This window comes from Lucilia sericata, unplaced genomic scaffold (assembly GCF_015586225.1).
Source record: "Lucilia sericata isolate MDLA Ls3-8-SP2 unplaced genomic scaffold, ASM1558622v1 Contig000305F_arrow, whole genome shotgun sequence".
NCBI lineage: Eukaryota > Metazoa > Arthropoda > Insecta > Diptera > Calliphoridae > Lucilia > Lucilia sericata.
Window position 1 is genome coordinate 248,994 of NW_023994329.1, and position 15,177 is coordinate 264,170.

The 15,177-nt window shown below is 37.1% G+C and overlaps 1 protein-coding gene across 3 annotated transcripts; it reads left to right on the forward strand.

Moving 5' to 3' along the window:
* The first annotated feature begins 516 nt into the window (after positions 1-516).
* Positions 517-5,807, forward strand: LOC119603408. 3 transcript variants are annotated; one of them, XM_037955431.1, is made up of 3 exons: positions 517-2,591; positions 2,656-2,870; positions 5,766-5,807. In XM_037955431.1, exon 1 carries the CDS (start codon positions 889-891, stop codon positions 2,434-2,436), a length of 1,548 nt encoding a protein of 515 aa, XP_037811359.1. In that variant the 5' UTR covers positions 517-888; the 3' UTR covers positions 2,437-2,591; positions 2,656-2,870; positions 5,766-5,807. The 3 variants fall into 3 exon arrangements, with proteins under 3 accessions (XP_037811359.1, XP_037811358.1, XP_037811360.1); XM_037955430.1 differs by lacking the exon at positions 5,766-5,807 and having other exon boundaries at positions 2,656-3,196; XM_037955432.1 differs by lacking the exon at positions 5,766-5,807 and having other exon boundaries at positions 517-2,539; positions 2,656-3,196.
* The last annotated feature ends 9,370 nt before the right edge of the window (positions 5,808-15,177 follow it).

Consider the following 15,177-nt stretch of genomic DNA (forward strand, 5'->3'; position numbering starts at 1 on the left):
AACCTATTGCAAACATTTTAAATTTCATAGAATTTACTTGAATATTGTACTTTGAGCACAAGGTTTACATGGACGGACTGCATTTTTATATATATTTATGAAAGAAGCGCTTAGTTACCAGAATTTCAAAATTAAAGAAAATTAAAAACAAGGAAAATTTCACAATTTACTTAAAACCACATACAATTATGTAAGAGTATAAAAAATAACTAGCTTCGTTATCAACACTTCTGAAACGAAAAGTCTTGTTCTATAACATAATATCTATTCATCTCAAATTAGTTTTTTTGCAAATAGTTTGTAAATATCCCAATTGGGAAACAACAACAATTTATAGACAACATATTTACACATGCCATACCAATGCCCTTGTGAATGTGCGATACGTTTTTCAAAAGGAAAGTAGGTGTTTTTCGGATTTTATGAGCACAAGACGGCAACATGTTTCTCAATATGTTGGAACTTGTCTACGTTTTTAGTTTACTCCATATACTACATACATATAAGGTGTAGTCATCTTGACGCGATGCGAAGGCTTATGTGTGATGACCCATGCAGGCCGTGCTGGTAGGGCTACCCATGCCAGAGGGGCTCATGACGAGCACATACTAAGAACTACCCTTCCCACGACTGGTAGCGTCTGTTTCTCCCCGATGGGGCGGCTACCAGTCCAAGTACTTGTCAAAAGATCTCTACTCATCCTTCGGATGTGTATCTTTTGACAGTACAGTCCGTTCGGGATCCTTAGATCCCTAAACTCCACGACGGTCCGTCTAAATCCACCAGCGTCTGTTCCCACATTGGGCGGCTTGGTGGTCTGCAAGCACATCATATGCAGAATCATATACTTGGCAGCAAGTATAAAATGCACACCGTTTTTAATGTCCAATGTCCGACAAGAAACCGTGCCCCGCGTATCCGGTAAGGGGCCTAATAATCTCCGGAGACCCTACCCCCACGGCGAAGGCGACAGGCTGTGGAGAGTCGAGTGCTACTGCCACCCAGGTTAGTCCGGCGGAGACACCGGGTCGGGCTAGTCTGAATGCTACCGGCGCCAAACCCAAAACAAAAGCGTCTGCGGATTTAGGGAAGCCTGGATCCTGCAGTCGCAAAACAATAACAGCATCTGGCTCCAAAGCTGGATGCAGCAAAATAAGCAGCGAGGCACCTCTGGACGTCACCCCAAGTACCTCAAAGGCAGCTCAGGTCCGTATTGGCAAAATGCCGATAAAACCCCCTGTTTCGGGGACTACTAAGGCCACCAAAACCAAGGTAGCAACCCCAGTGCCGGTTATGCACGAGGGAACTGCGAACAAGATTTCGGGTTCTCAAACGGCATCTCCCAATGCCAACACGGCGAATAGTAAGACCCCCAGGCACGTAACACCAGCAAGAAGGGCCTTCCTACAACGGCGCTCCGCCGCCAAAATTCTAGCGCGCTTAGCTGGCAAGCCAGTTGAGTCGCTAAGTAAAGAGGACAAGTCCTCTCTAGAATGGGCTAAGGGAAAATTGGCCGTTCTGGAGAAGAGTCCCCCCCTCACGTCTAAGGACGCGCCTAAACGGCAACGTTCTGAGGAGGAGACTAATCTTCAGGGCCAGCAGCCCGGGACAAAACGTCCGAAACCGTTGCCCCCCAAGCCGCATGACAGGACCTCCGGTGAAGTGGTTGAGAACCAATTCACGCGTGCTGTCATCGACAGGGGTGACATAGATGGCGCTATGTCTCCATCCAGATGGGACATAGTGCGAAAAAAGCTGATGGGGGTGTTCTGGGAAGTTCTTAAACAGAACCCTGGTCCCCCCCCACAGTGTGAGGACGGCGGTTGGTTTCACAACAGAGTGAAGCTAATGGCCTGTTCCAACGAGCGCTCAGCTTTGCTCCTGAAGCAGGCTGTGTCGCTGATAAAGGATCCGTGGGAAGGTGCTAAGCTGGAAGTGGTCTCTGTGGACAAGATCCCACGAAGGCCTAGATCCACCGCCATAATTCCTGCGGAACCACATAAAAAGGCAGCGATACTGGAGCTTCTACAGGTTGGCAATCCGGATCTTCCAACTCAAGATTGGAAGGTCGTCAGGGTTTCTCAACCTGTAGGAAGCTCCAGAAGGATTGTTGTGATCCTGAACCAGGAGTCTTTGGCGCCGCTTCGCGAGAAACAAGGGAAGGTCTACTACGGCTTCGAGTCGATCTTCCTCCGTGTCTACCGAGGCGATGACAAGGGACTATTGGAACAGGATGATCCCGATCCTGACCAATCCGCTGCGGATATGTCTTGCGACGAGACTGACCTTTCGCTGAGTCAATCAACTTCTAAGTTGGTTAAGGAGGGGGAAGAGTCAGTTGACGAGGACGATCTCCTTGCCTCTGACAAGGAGGACGCCAACGTCACAGTGTTGCGTAAGGACAAAAAAGGAGATGGTGAGAGTAACCCAAATTAATCTCCACCACTCCAAAGCAGCCTCGGCTGCACTGCTCCTCCGAATGGGTGTAAGTGGGGAGGAGCTCGCCCTAGTCCAGGAACCCTGGATTCACCAAGAAAGGGTGAGTGGACTAGGCATGAAAAGCTTTAAGCTATTGTACGCAAAAGGATCTGGTAAGATTCGATCCTGTATAGTAGCCAAAAGCAGTCTCAACATCTTCATTCTTTCTGATTTCAGTGATGAAGACACCGTAGCAGCCATATGGGAGACCAGTGTAGGTGCTATATTGGTTATCTCGGCGTACATGGCTCACGACCACAGCGACCAGCCACCGAACAACCTGGTCTGCAGATCCATAGAGATGGCAAACTCGAAAAGCATGCCGATCATTATGGGGGCTGATGCCAATGCCCATCACACTGTCTGGGGAAGCTCGGACATAAACGCTAGAGGTGAGTCAATCTTTAACTTCATTCTAAGCAATAATCTTGATATTTTAAATACAGGATCCGAACCGACCTTTATTGTTTCAAACAGAAGGGAAGTTCTCGACATTACGCTGGTTAGTTCTATGCATCATGATAGGATAAGGGGATGGAGAGTCTCAAGTGACTGCTCTTTCTCTGACCATCAGTACATCGATTTTGAAATCGTAGTTGACAAAGTGGCCCCAAAGCCCTTTATAAACAGGAGACGAACAGATTGGGAAATGCAAATGGGGCTAATCTCACGTTCACTCCAGGATGTACCGATCATCGAAAACCGATCGGACATAGAAAACGCGGTTGAAACCATAAATCAAGCTCCTGTCCCAAGTTTCATTCAGAAACCTTGTGGCAGTTGGACGACCAGTAGCCAAGAAACCTTAGAAGTTTTAATGGCCACTCACTTTCCAGGCTGTCAATCTCCGGAAATCGGTACTGACATGCAGTTTACAGATCTCCCAGCTGATACAGGAATATCCATAAATGAAGATAAAATCAACTGGGCGATAAACAGCTTCGACCCCTACAAATCACCGGGTCCTGACGGTATAATACCTGCGGATTTGCAATACAATGCTGTCCATCTTATGCCTTGGCTAACGCGGATATATGATGCCTGTCTAAAATGGTCTTATATACCCGAACCCTGGACCAAGTGCACAGTGGTTTTCATTCCGAAAGGAGGAAAGACCTCTCACACGAAGCCAAAGGATTTTAGACCAATTAGTCTATCCTCCTTTCTTCTCAAAACTTTGGAAAGGATAATTGATCTGCATCTCAGAATACATATCAAACCTGACCATTTATCAGCATCTCAACATGCCTACATGAAGGGAAAATCTGTTGAGACTGCATTACATTCGCTAGTTTGTCACATTGAAAAGACAATAGCGCAAGGGGAATATACACTGGTTGCCTTCTTGGACATCGAGGGGGCTTTCAACAATGTTCACCCTGGGTCGATAACAACGGCCCTAACTGGTCTGGGTATAAACCAACCAATAACAGCTTTCATCAAGAGATTACTGACTCAGCGAATCATTATCTCCGAAATGGGAGCAGCAAATGTCACAAAAGTGGCAAATCGCGGTACCCCACAAGGTGGAGTTCTATCTCCACTTCTGTGGAACCTAGCGTTGAACCCACTTCTTATGGATCTTAGATCTATGGGATTTAAGGTAATAGCATATGCAGACGATGTGTCTGTAGTAGTATCTGGCAAATATCTGGATACTTTATCGCAAAGGATGGAGATTGCACTCAGGACACTCAGTACATGGAGCAACGTCAGTGGCCTTGGTGTTAATCCATCGAAAACGGAACTTGTTCTCTTCACTAAGAAGTACAAGATACCCACCTTCACTCTCCCACGACTGAATGGGATAGAATTGAAGTTATCGGATAGTGCTAAATATCTGGGAGTAATCCTAGATTCAAAACTATCATGGCATTTGAACACTCAATCTAGAGTATCAAAAGCGGCTGCGGCCTTATACTCGTGTAAAAGAGCAATTGGCAAATCATGGGGCATAAACCCCAAGAATACCAAATGGCTCTTCGACATGGTAGTCAAGCCCATACTATTGTACGGTGCACTTGTATGGTGGAAGTCTGTACAAAAGGACTCACACCGCAAACGTTTTGAGGGAATCCTTCGCACATCAGCTCTGTTGATAACGGGGGCTCTCCGCACCACCCCATCAAAGGCTCTCTTTGTCATGATGGGATGGCTACCTATTGATCTAATGGCCCAAGAGGTTGCCCTCAACGCGGCTATTAGACTCAATACAATTGGTATGTGGCATATGATTCAGTCAGGTCACTCCACCATCCTCAATTGTCTAGGAGAAATTCCTGGCAATATCGACTATTGCATCGCCAAACCGTCTTTTGATAGAAGCTTTTCGGTGAATATCCGAGACGACCCAAATGTGATGGAAACAATCCTCCATGATGGATCGTATAAGGTTTTCACTGATGGCTCAAAATCAAACCATGGTGTAGGCGGTGGCTTTTACATAGCACATTCGGGAACGGAAGTATCATTCAAGCTTCCTGACCAATGTAGCGTCCTTCAGGCTGAACTATCAGCCATTAAACGGGCTGCAAACTGGCTCAGGTTTTATCGAATATACGGTGTTAATATTCGAATTTATACCGACAGCCAGGCAGCCCTTAAGGTTCTAAGTGGTGTCTACACGACGTCAAACTTAGTCCTAGAATGCCGGGCATCCCTTAACGAGATGGCGAAACATTCCACAATAGGACTGTATTGGATTCCAGGACATCAGCAAATTCCTGGTAATACCATCGCGGACTCTCTTGCCAAGTTAGGCTCCTCGCTTGCAGGAGAGCATACCGACCCTTTTGTCGGTATACCGCTTTCAACCTGCAAACGCTCGATACGTGAAAAACTATATGAGCTTGCGCAATGCAGATGGTCGACTGAAGCCACCTGTAGACAGGCAAGGATCATGTGGCCATCTTACGACCCACAAAGATCCCAAGCCCTTTTCTACATTCCGAGAGTTAATCTACGGAACTTAACGGCAGTGGTAACTGGCCACTGGCCTTTCGGACTCCATGCAAGAAGACTGAACTTACCCAGTAACGACTTCTGCAGGAGCTGCCAGGATGAAGAGGAAGAAGAGAGTATAACTCACTTCCTCTGTCATTGTCCTGCCCTAGCTGATCACAGAGTGGGTCTGCTAGGTAGCTATTTTCTGCATGACTTAGCGGATCTATCGGAGGTTGATATCCGAAAGATAGATTCCTATATTCGTGCGACAAACTGGTTCGGTGGAAACCAGAGTGATTAGGTTGAAGTGTACTAATACGCCGACCGTTTCTCTCTCGTTTCAGGTATCACAAAGGGATCAAAATTCTGGACCCAAGTGTGTCCCCAGTGATGACATCGCGAGGACGACCTGCCTACCTAACCTAACCTTTTGTTGTTCCTTTTACTACGCAGTTTGCCATCTGTTAAGAGCTGATGCTACAAATGTTATTTTATTACAAATACAAGGGCAATAGTTACAGCATTAACTACTTCAGTAAATAACTATTATATAGTTGGTATTTTCAGGTCTATAACGGCAATATAAACAATTATGAGTATATAGTATGGATGGACGGACAGACAGACATAGCTAAATCGACTCAGTAAGTGATTCTGAGACGATTGGTATACTTTAAGGTGAGTGTAGGACCGATATTATTGGGTGTTACATACATTAGTACAAACGCATAATACCCTCCCCATTATAGTGGTGTAGGGTAAAAATATGAACAAGGAAACAAGTGTAGTCGAGCTTGGCCGACCATAAGATATCCTACACCAGTTATGAGTATTTCTAAAATGTGTATTAATTTTAGTAGTTAAACATTCAAGTTGAATTTTTTCTTAATTTCGATATGTTTTTGATGAAAAAATGAGTTTCTGATAGAAGCTATATATGGGGCTAGAGTCAAATATGAACTGATCCTAAAAAAATTTTGTAGAGGGATTTTTGTTGACATTAAAGTTAATAATGCCGAATTTCATTGAAATACACGTGTTTATAAGGGAATTATCAACGTTCAAGCCTTCTCAGAGGCGGACTTTGCAAGGGGGCTAGGGTTAAATAAGTGCCGCTCATTGGCTTTTTTTGTAGGGATATCAGTATATTCGGCATAATTATGATCCCAAATCCGGTTATATGGGGGCTAGGTGAAATAATGGACCGATATCAACCAAGGGTTTGTTCTTGATTACAGACAGACAGACGGACGGACATGGCTTAATCGACTCAGAAAATAATTCTGAGCCGATTGGTTTACCTAAAGGTAGGTATAGGACCATTAATTCTATGCGTAATAAACATCAGCACAAATCCAATATACTCTCCCCTCAAAAGTGATGTAGGGTATAAAAAGTAAGATTTTCGTTCTCAGCTATGCTGAATTATATACTATTCTTCCAAAACAATAATTATTTTTCCCGTGATAAGCTAAAAATTACATAATTTTTGAGACCCATTTCGAAGGCAATTTGTTTTTTTACCATCCAAAAAGATGGAGGTATATTGATTTTGTCATTCCGTTTGTAACACATCGAAATATTGGTCATAGACCCACAAAAGTATATATATTCTGGATCCTTATTAAATTCTAAGACGATCTAGCTATGTCTGTCCGACTGTTGAAAACACGATAGAGTCCGAACGGAATGAGCTGGAAGGTTAAAATATCGGTCCACGTTTTTGGATAGCTCCCATACAAGTGGACCCTCGAAAAACAGTCTTATCGGGCATATATGTATTAAAAGTGTAACTATAGCGATGAAATTCAACATAAATAAGTTTTATATAAGCCAAATTTTATGAGGATCGGTCCATAATTGACCTTACCCCCATATAAGGTCCCCTTCAAAAAATGTCTTTAACGTTCATTACTCGCTTAAAAATACGACTATAGCGATGAAATTTGATATAAGTAAGTGTCTTTCTATCGAAAATCTCTCCACCATATTTTATGTGGATCGGTCCATAATTGACCCAATATAAGATCTCCATCAGAAAATGACTGTAACGCTCATTACTGGCTTAAATATACAAGTATAGCGATGAAATTTGACATAAGTAAGTTACTTTCAAACCAAAACGTCTCTACTGACTTTTATGGGAATCGGCATAAAAATACGAGTAAAACGATGAAATTCGATACACATAAGTTTTATTCGAGTTAAAATCTCTCTACCAAATTTAGTGCGGTTCGGTCCACAATTGACCCTACACCCCATATAAGGTTCCCTTCAGAAAATTACTTTAACGATAATTTCTGTGATTTTCGGTAGCTGACCTTATGTGGGAGTTATGTCTAATTATGGATAGATTCGGGAAGTATAATTTATTTATATAAAAAACACGAAAACCAATTATGGTCCAATACAGATCTGGGTGAGTGCCATGATTTCTGTAGTTATTATATTTACTTATATAAAATTTTGTGGTGGTACCAATATTTTAAAGTGAGTTATTAACAAAAAATAATTTCTGGAAATATGTAGCTTTATATAGGGGCCTATGGAAAATTCTGGTTTGATTGTTATAATTCTAACAAGAACACATACAAGGGCGAAAAAAACAAGATGTGAAAAAATCGATCGAATTATTTAGGTGAATTTGGCTGATTTCTTTTACTTAGTTTTAACTTAAAATATTTTTGAATTTTCGATTAGTAGATGTAAAATTTTATAATTGCGAACATATTCTAAAAGTTATAACCCTAATACTAAGGTTTATATTTTATGTTTTATACAAAAACACATATACATAAACTTACTTATATAAATACAAGCACACATACATATACATATATATTGTTAATATTATTGTGGTGTGTAGTGTGTATCTTCAATTTTGTGGTCAAGCTGGGAACACTTAAAAGGTGTTAAATGCTTCGATAGATTGTTGATATCTGCAATAAGAGGTGGATTTATTTAGCTTACTGTACATATCCTTTAAATACAATGACAAGATTTATGGGACTTATGGATAAAAAATAAGATAAAGAAGTAAAATAACTACACAAAAAAACTAAAAGGAAAGAATTAAAAGCTAAAGGGTATATGGCTACACATAAATTTCTAAATAGTTCGTAATGCTATTAAAACTCTATGCTTCTTTTTTGGTATAGTTAAGTATTTATTATGACAAATTAAATGTCTATTTTCCCAATAACTTAAAGTTATAAAAATTTTTTGGTGAAGGATTACTACATATATATGGCCTCTGTTGGTGGATAAATAATAAGTTAGATACCGACCACTTTAAAAATTATTCTATACTTGAAGTCCATAATATGAATATTATTAGTTTTAATTATTTAAACCGAAGGTGGATCTTATAAAGTATGTATTACCAATTATGGCTCAATCCTGATAAAATTTTTACAGTATTTGTACAAATACCTATCCCTCGTTTTGCACGATTTCGAATTAAACTGTTCATACTGAAATTCAGTTTATATTTAGTTAATGAATAATTCCAAAAGTTTAGCATTGTGTTAGTATTATGCAATAATTCGAAAAACTAAGTACTTGGTCCATAATTGAATGCCCTATTCCGAAAATCACCCTGACGTTCACATTCAACTAATGTCCATCTATCGAATTTTACTTAATTTTTACGGCATGACCGGTTAATAAGCTATAGTTAAATTACGAAAATTTTGACACCAATTTCGAAAAAAATTGGATTATAAGTCAATAAGTCCATTTATAAATAAATCTAATAATGGTGTCATGTTATGGGGAGCAATTTCCTATTATGGCACCTTCGAGCATACGTTTTTAAGCTCAAGTGTAAATGCTAAGAACTACATTGGATTAATAAAAAAGGCTTTTTCGGTTTTCAATGACCTATATGGACCTAGCCCTTGGATCCTACAACAAGATAACGCCCCGATCCACACTGTCCGGATCCGGATAGAGTTCCAAAATGTTGAATTGTTGAGCTCCATATTCCATATTCACCAGACTTAAACATTATAGAAAACTTGTGGGAATGGGTTGCTCGGAAAATTTATGAGTCTGGAAAACAATATTCAACAATTCCTGAACTAATCTATGCAATTAAAGAAGTTTGGAGCTCAGTACAACTGAATTACATGGCCAAGCTATATGAATCACTTCCAAACAGGATTTGTGAAGTGTTAGTCAACCAAGGAGATTCAACACATAACTAAAATAGCTTAGTTTAATTTATATCGTTGTAAATAATCTAAATCAATAAGTTTTAATTACAAAAGTTGCTATAAAATCACTTTTTCTATTTAAGTGGCGAATTTTTAACGGTAGCTTTTTTCAGTTAATTCACAAAAAAAAATATATATATATAAAATCAAATATTACAGATATGACAACCATTCGTATCACATTTTATTCAAAACAAAAAATATTACTATGAGGGGAAAAAACAAGTTTCCAGAAATTTCTGATCCAAAAATATAAGCTTTGAAAAAAAAAATGTATATATGTGCTATTCAAGTGGCGAGGAGTGTATGTGTGTCTTTACCAATATTTATAAATAAATCTAATATAAATTTAAATCTTCTTACCTATTTATGTTTTTATTGACTTTGTCAATGATTTCATATTTTCTTATTGTTGTTTCTTTAAACCGGAAACAAATTCAATGCAAAATTGACGTGACTTGTGTGCGACAAAGCAATATGATATCATGGTATATTCCTCTGCTTATTTTAATGTTGGTTTTTATCTTTATAACAACGATTTTTTTTTGAAAATAAAATTATATTTTATCTATTTATTGTGATTTTTCCCATCAGCATTGGTAATCGTTTTACAGTTACCAAACATATTTTTCTATAACTTTTTATTTATCTTTTGTACATTTTTATAGACTTAGCTATGTTTCCCAACATTTTGTTTCATTCACAAGCAAATGTAAAATATTTAGTTGTATTTTTTTAATAAATAACACTACATATGTATGCTCTAGTTCTAAAATATAAATAATTTTTTTTTAATTTCGTAACTTGAAGAGGACTTAAGTAAAATAAACTATTTGAATTAAAATTGTGAAAATATATTTTTCTACGTCTTAACAAAATAAAACTTTTACAAAAAGCATTTACCATTTTATGTTAAAACAAAAAGTAAAAACAATGAAAGTAGTGGCGTATGATTAATATTGAAACGTTAACGTATTACTGAATATTACGTATACGTCACATAAAAATTTTGTTATTTCGCATCAATGACTCAAATTCTTACTTAATAATATAGAAATTAACTAGAACTGAACTACATATCAGTTAAAATGGATTTTTATACCCACCATCAAAAAAGATGGGGGGTATATTGATTTTGTCATTCCGTTTGTAACACATCGAAATATTGGTCATAGACCCACAAAAGTATATATATTCTGGGTTCTCATTAAATTCAAAGAGATCTAGCTATGTCCGTCCGTCTGTCTGTTGAAATCACGATAGGGACCACACGGGAGGAGCTAGACAGTTGAAATTTTGCATAAATATTCTCTATTGCTAAGGTTTGTTTGGTATTGAAAATGGGCGATAGGTCCACTTTTTCGGATAGCCCCCATACAAGTGGACCTTAAAAAACAGCTTTAACGGGTATAACTGCTTTAGAAGTACAAGTATAGCGATAAAACTCGACATAAATAAGTTTCATATGAGCCAAAATCTTTCTTTCAAATTTTTTGAGGATCGGTCTATAATTGACCCTACCCCCCACATAAGGTCCCCTTCATAAAATGACTTTAACACTCATTTCCGGTCCAAAAATGCGAGTATAGCCATGAAATTCGGTATAAGTAAGTTTCTTACGAACCAAAACAGAAATGACCCTACCCCCATATAAGGTCCCCTTCAGAAAATGACTTTAACTCTCATTACTAGCTTAAAAATTCGAGTATACTAGCTATAAAATTCGTTATAAGTAAGTTTCTTACGAGCCAAAACCTCTCACTCTCAACCAATTTGTTTTTAGGATCTACCCATAAATGACCCTACCCCCCATATAAGGTCCCCTTCTGAAGATGACTTTAACGCTCATTACTGGCTTAAAAATATAAATATAGAGGCGAAGTTCGACACACATAAGTTTTATGCGAGCCAAAATCTCGCTACAAAATTGTATGTGTATCGGTCCATAATTGACCCTACCTATATAAGGTCCCCTTCAGAAAATTACTTTAACGCTCATTACTAGTTAAAAAGTATAGCGATAAAATTTGACACAAGTAAGTTCAGAGCCAAAATCTCTCTACCAAATTGTATGTGGATCGGCCCATAATTGATCATATCATTGACCTATCACCCATATAAGGTCCGCTTCAGAAAATTACTTAAACTGGCTTAAAAATACGAGTAATGAAATACGGATATGAAATTCGACATAAGAAACTTTTATACGAACGTTAATCTCGCTACCGCATCGACATAAAAAAGTTTATACTTAGGAACATAATTCTTTATTCCGAATTTAATGAGACTGATCTATAACTGACACTAGCCCCTATAAAACATTCCCTTCAGCAAAGAGTTTTGGTTATTAAATACTAGTTTTCCTTATTTAAAATACGCGATGAAATTTGGCAGAAACAAGTTCTATACAAAACGGAATCTATGTATAAATTTTTATGAGTATCGGATTATAATTGACGCATATAAAGGTCCTCTTCAGAAAATTTCTCATTCGCCCGCGGTTTAAAAATTTAACAAAAATATTTGGTTTTTAAAAATTAATATTTTGTTAGTTCAAAAGAGCTCGGTCCATAATTTACTTAAGCCATAGGGAAGCATTCCTTTTACGGCATACGGTTTGATGGTGGGGATATGAGATACGGCACAGCCGAATATAACACTCTCACTTGTTAATATAAGTATTTGTTTTGTTTATATAAAAACTTGATAAAGTTGAAATATTTTTAAATGTGTTTTATAGGATTTTAAAGCCAACAAATATTAAAAAACTTTTTTGACACTTTTATTTCCTTGAATATAAACAATAATTAATGTGTTTGTTTCAAATTTATTCAATTGGTCAGCAATTTTTTTTAAACTTTATTACTTATATCAATTTTAAGTGCCTATAAAAAAGTTTTTTCTTAATACTAAATCGAAGCAACGCCTTTTTGTTAATTTTCATTAAATTTAGAGTAGTATTGATTACATTTTTGTTTTTATTTATTTCTAAGCTAAACGCAAATTAAGGATATTTAAAAAAGTTCCGTTTATCGCTTTTCAGAGACAACATTTTGACGTGTGTTTCCGTTATTTTATTTTGTTTTTGGGTATTTTTATTTGGTCACGTAAAGTACATGTTCTTGTTAATTTTGAAAATTTTATGGCACTTAAAATTTTGTTTGCTTATATTCCCTCAATCTACGGTTGACGCTCTATATCTGTTTATGTTTGTCAAAACATAGTATTTATTTAAGTATTTGTTAATGTTAGTCAAGATTAAGAATTCGTTTAAGTAGTCAACACCTTTTAATTAGCTTAAATTCGTTAAATTTAATTTCATTTGAAAGATGAGTAGATATTAAACATATTTTAATATTAACATATTGCATTACTTTTCTTTATATATTGAGGAAGAAGTACATAATAATAGCGTACTTTTATTTTATATCCGTTTCTGTTTCAAAGGATTTCTGTACGTACTTAAATTGGACTTTCTATTTTTGCTTCTGTTGCGCACTAATTACTCTTTGACTTTATCAGTCCCCAATTATAATATTCTGTAGAAGTGGACTAAAGAATTTTATATACGTGAGAATGATTTCCGCAATAGGTACAACATAAAGTTTTTGAAGTTAAAGCAAAGGTCAAGTATGAATTAATTTTGATTATAGCTAAACATCTATTATATTTCGATTAACCTCAAACTTTATACATTTAATCCTACTAACAACACACAGACCTAAAATACATACATACCTACATACATAAATACTTGTCATATTCCCTTAATCGTTCTAACCTACAACTCAATTACAGTTAATGCAATTACAATTAAGTTTACTTGAACATTTAATATTGCATATTGAAAATGACTATGAGAATCAGCAGGAAGTAGCTGCAAATATGGAAATGAGAAAAATAAGAAAAAAAGAAGAAGAAAAGTACATAAGTGTAATAATGTTTTTTATTACTTCAGTGAATATTAAAAGAAGTTTAGGCAAACTTAATGAGATATATGTGTTTTACTCATTCATTTGTATAAACTTTTGTGAACATAATTGATTTAACTGTTTAATAGATTTTAATAGTTTAATATATGTTCAGGGAAAAGGACTGTATGTGAGTTCCACAATCTTTATACCCACCATCAAAAACGAAGGGGGGTATATTGATTTTGTCATTCCGTTTGTATTACATCAAAATATTCTGGGCCCTTATTAAATTCTAAGACGATCTAGCCATGTCCGTCCGTCTGTCTGTCTGTTGAAATCACGATATTAACCTAATGGCAGGAGCTAGACAGTTGATATTTTGCACAAATATTCTCTATTATAATGTTTGTTTGGTATTGAAAATGGTCAATATCGGTCCACGTTTTTGGATAGCCCCCGTACAAGTAGACCTCCAAAAAACAGCTTTAATGGGAATAACTGCTTTAGATGTACGAGTATAGCGAAAAAATTCGACATAAATAAGTTTCATATGAGCATAAATCATTCTACCAAATAAAAAAATTCGAATATAGCATTAAAATTTGACACAATTAATAAGTTCCTCGCGAGCCAAAATCTCTTTATCAACTTCTGTGTGGATCGGTCCATAATTGACCCTACCCCCCTATGAGGTCCCCTTCAGAAAATGGCTTTAACGCTCATTACTGGCTTAAAAATACGATTCAAGCGATGAAATTTGACACACGTAAGTTTCTTATGAGCCAAAACCTCTCTACCAATCCACAGTGGGGCAGAATGGAAATTTTTTGGAAATAAATCTGGCATTTCTAAACGGCTGATCCGATCGGGATAAAATTTGGCGTGAGCGTGGCCAAGGAGTATTCGAGTTTAAGTTTTGAAGATGAACCCTGCAGATGCCCCAGGGACGGCGCTGTGGCGGCTCAAAGTAGGGTACCTACGACATGTAAAATTTTTAAACTCGTGCCATTTTTTTGTTTTTTAGTGATACAAAATTTACCATACCTTGGTCCGCCTTTTTTTGAATACCGGGCGTAATTTTGGACCAAATCGACTCAATTTTTTTTTGTTAGTTAGACAACAAAATTTCCAATAATATACAAAAATTTCAGATCAATATCGTTTACAGATCCAAAAATATACGTTTTTTAATTTAAAAATTCAAACAATTTTAGATTTTTGGCGTTTTTTTGCCAAAAATGTGTCTTAACTCTTTTATTAATAAAATAAAATTTTTATTAAGAACATATAACAATTTTATAGTTTTCTAAAAGGTATCTTTACGTAGAACGCTTTGGCGTAAAAAACTTGTCCTATTTTTTGAAAATGTTGCCACTGCGTCCTTCCGAATATGACCTATTTTTTATCAAAACTTTAACTTTGGGCGACATGTTCTAAAATCCCAAAGCTGGGATCAGAAAACTGAAAGCAGTTTTGGAAACCTCAATATGTTTTCTATTTACTCCTAAAGTATTTTCCCAGCCCTGAAAGAAATGTGGACCCTATGGGCAAAAAAGTAAAAAATCCCATTTTTGGGATTTTCATTCCTATTTTTGGGAATTGCGGGATGCCCTTTGACCTTTTCA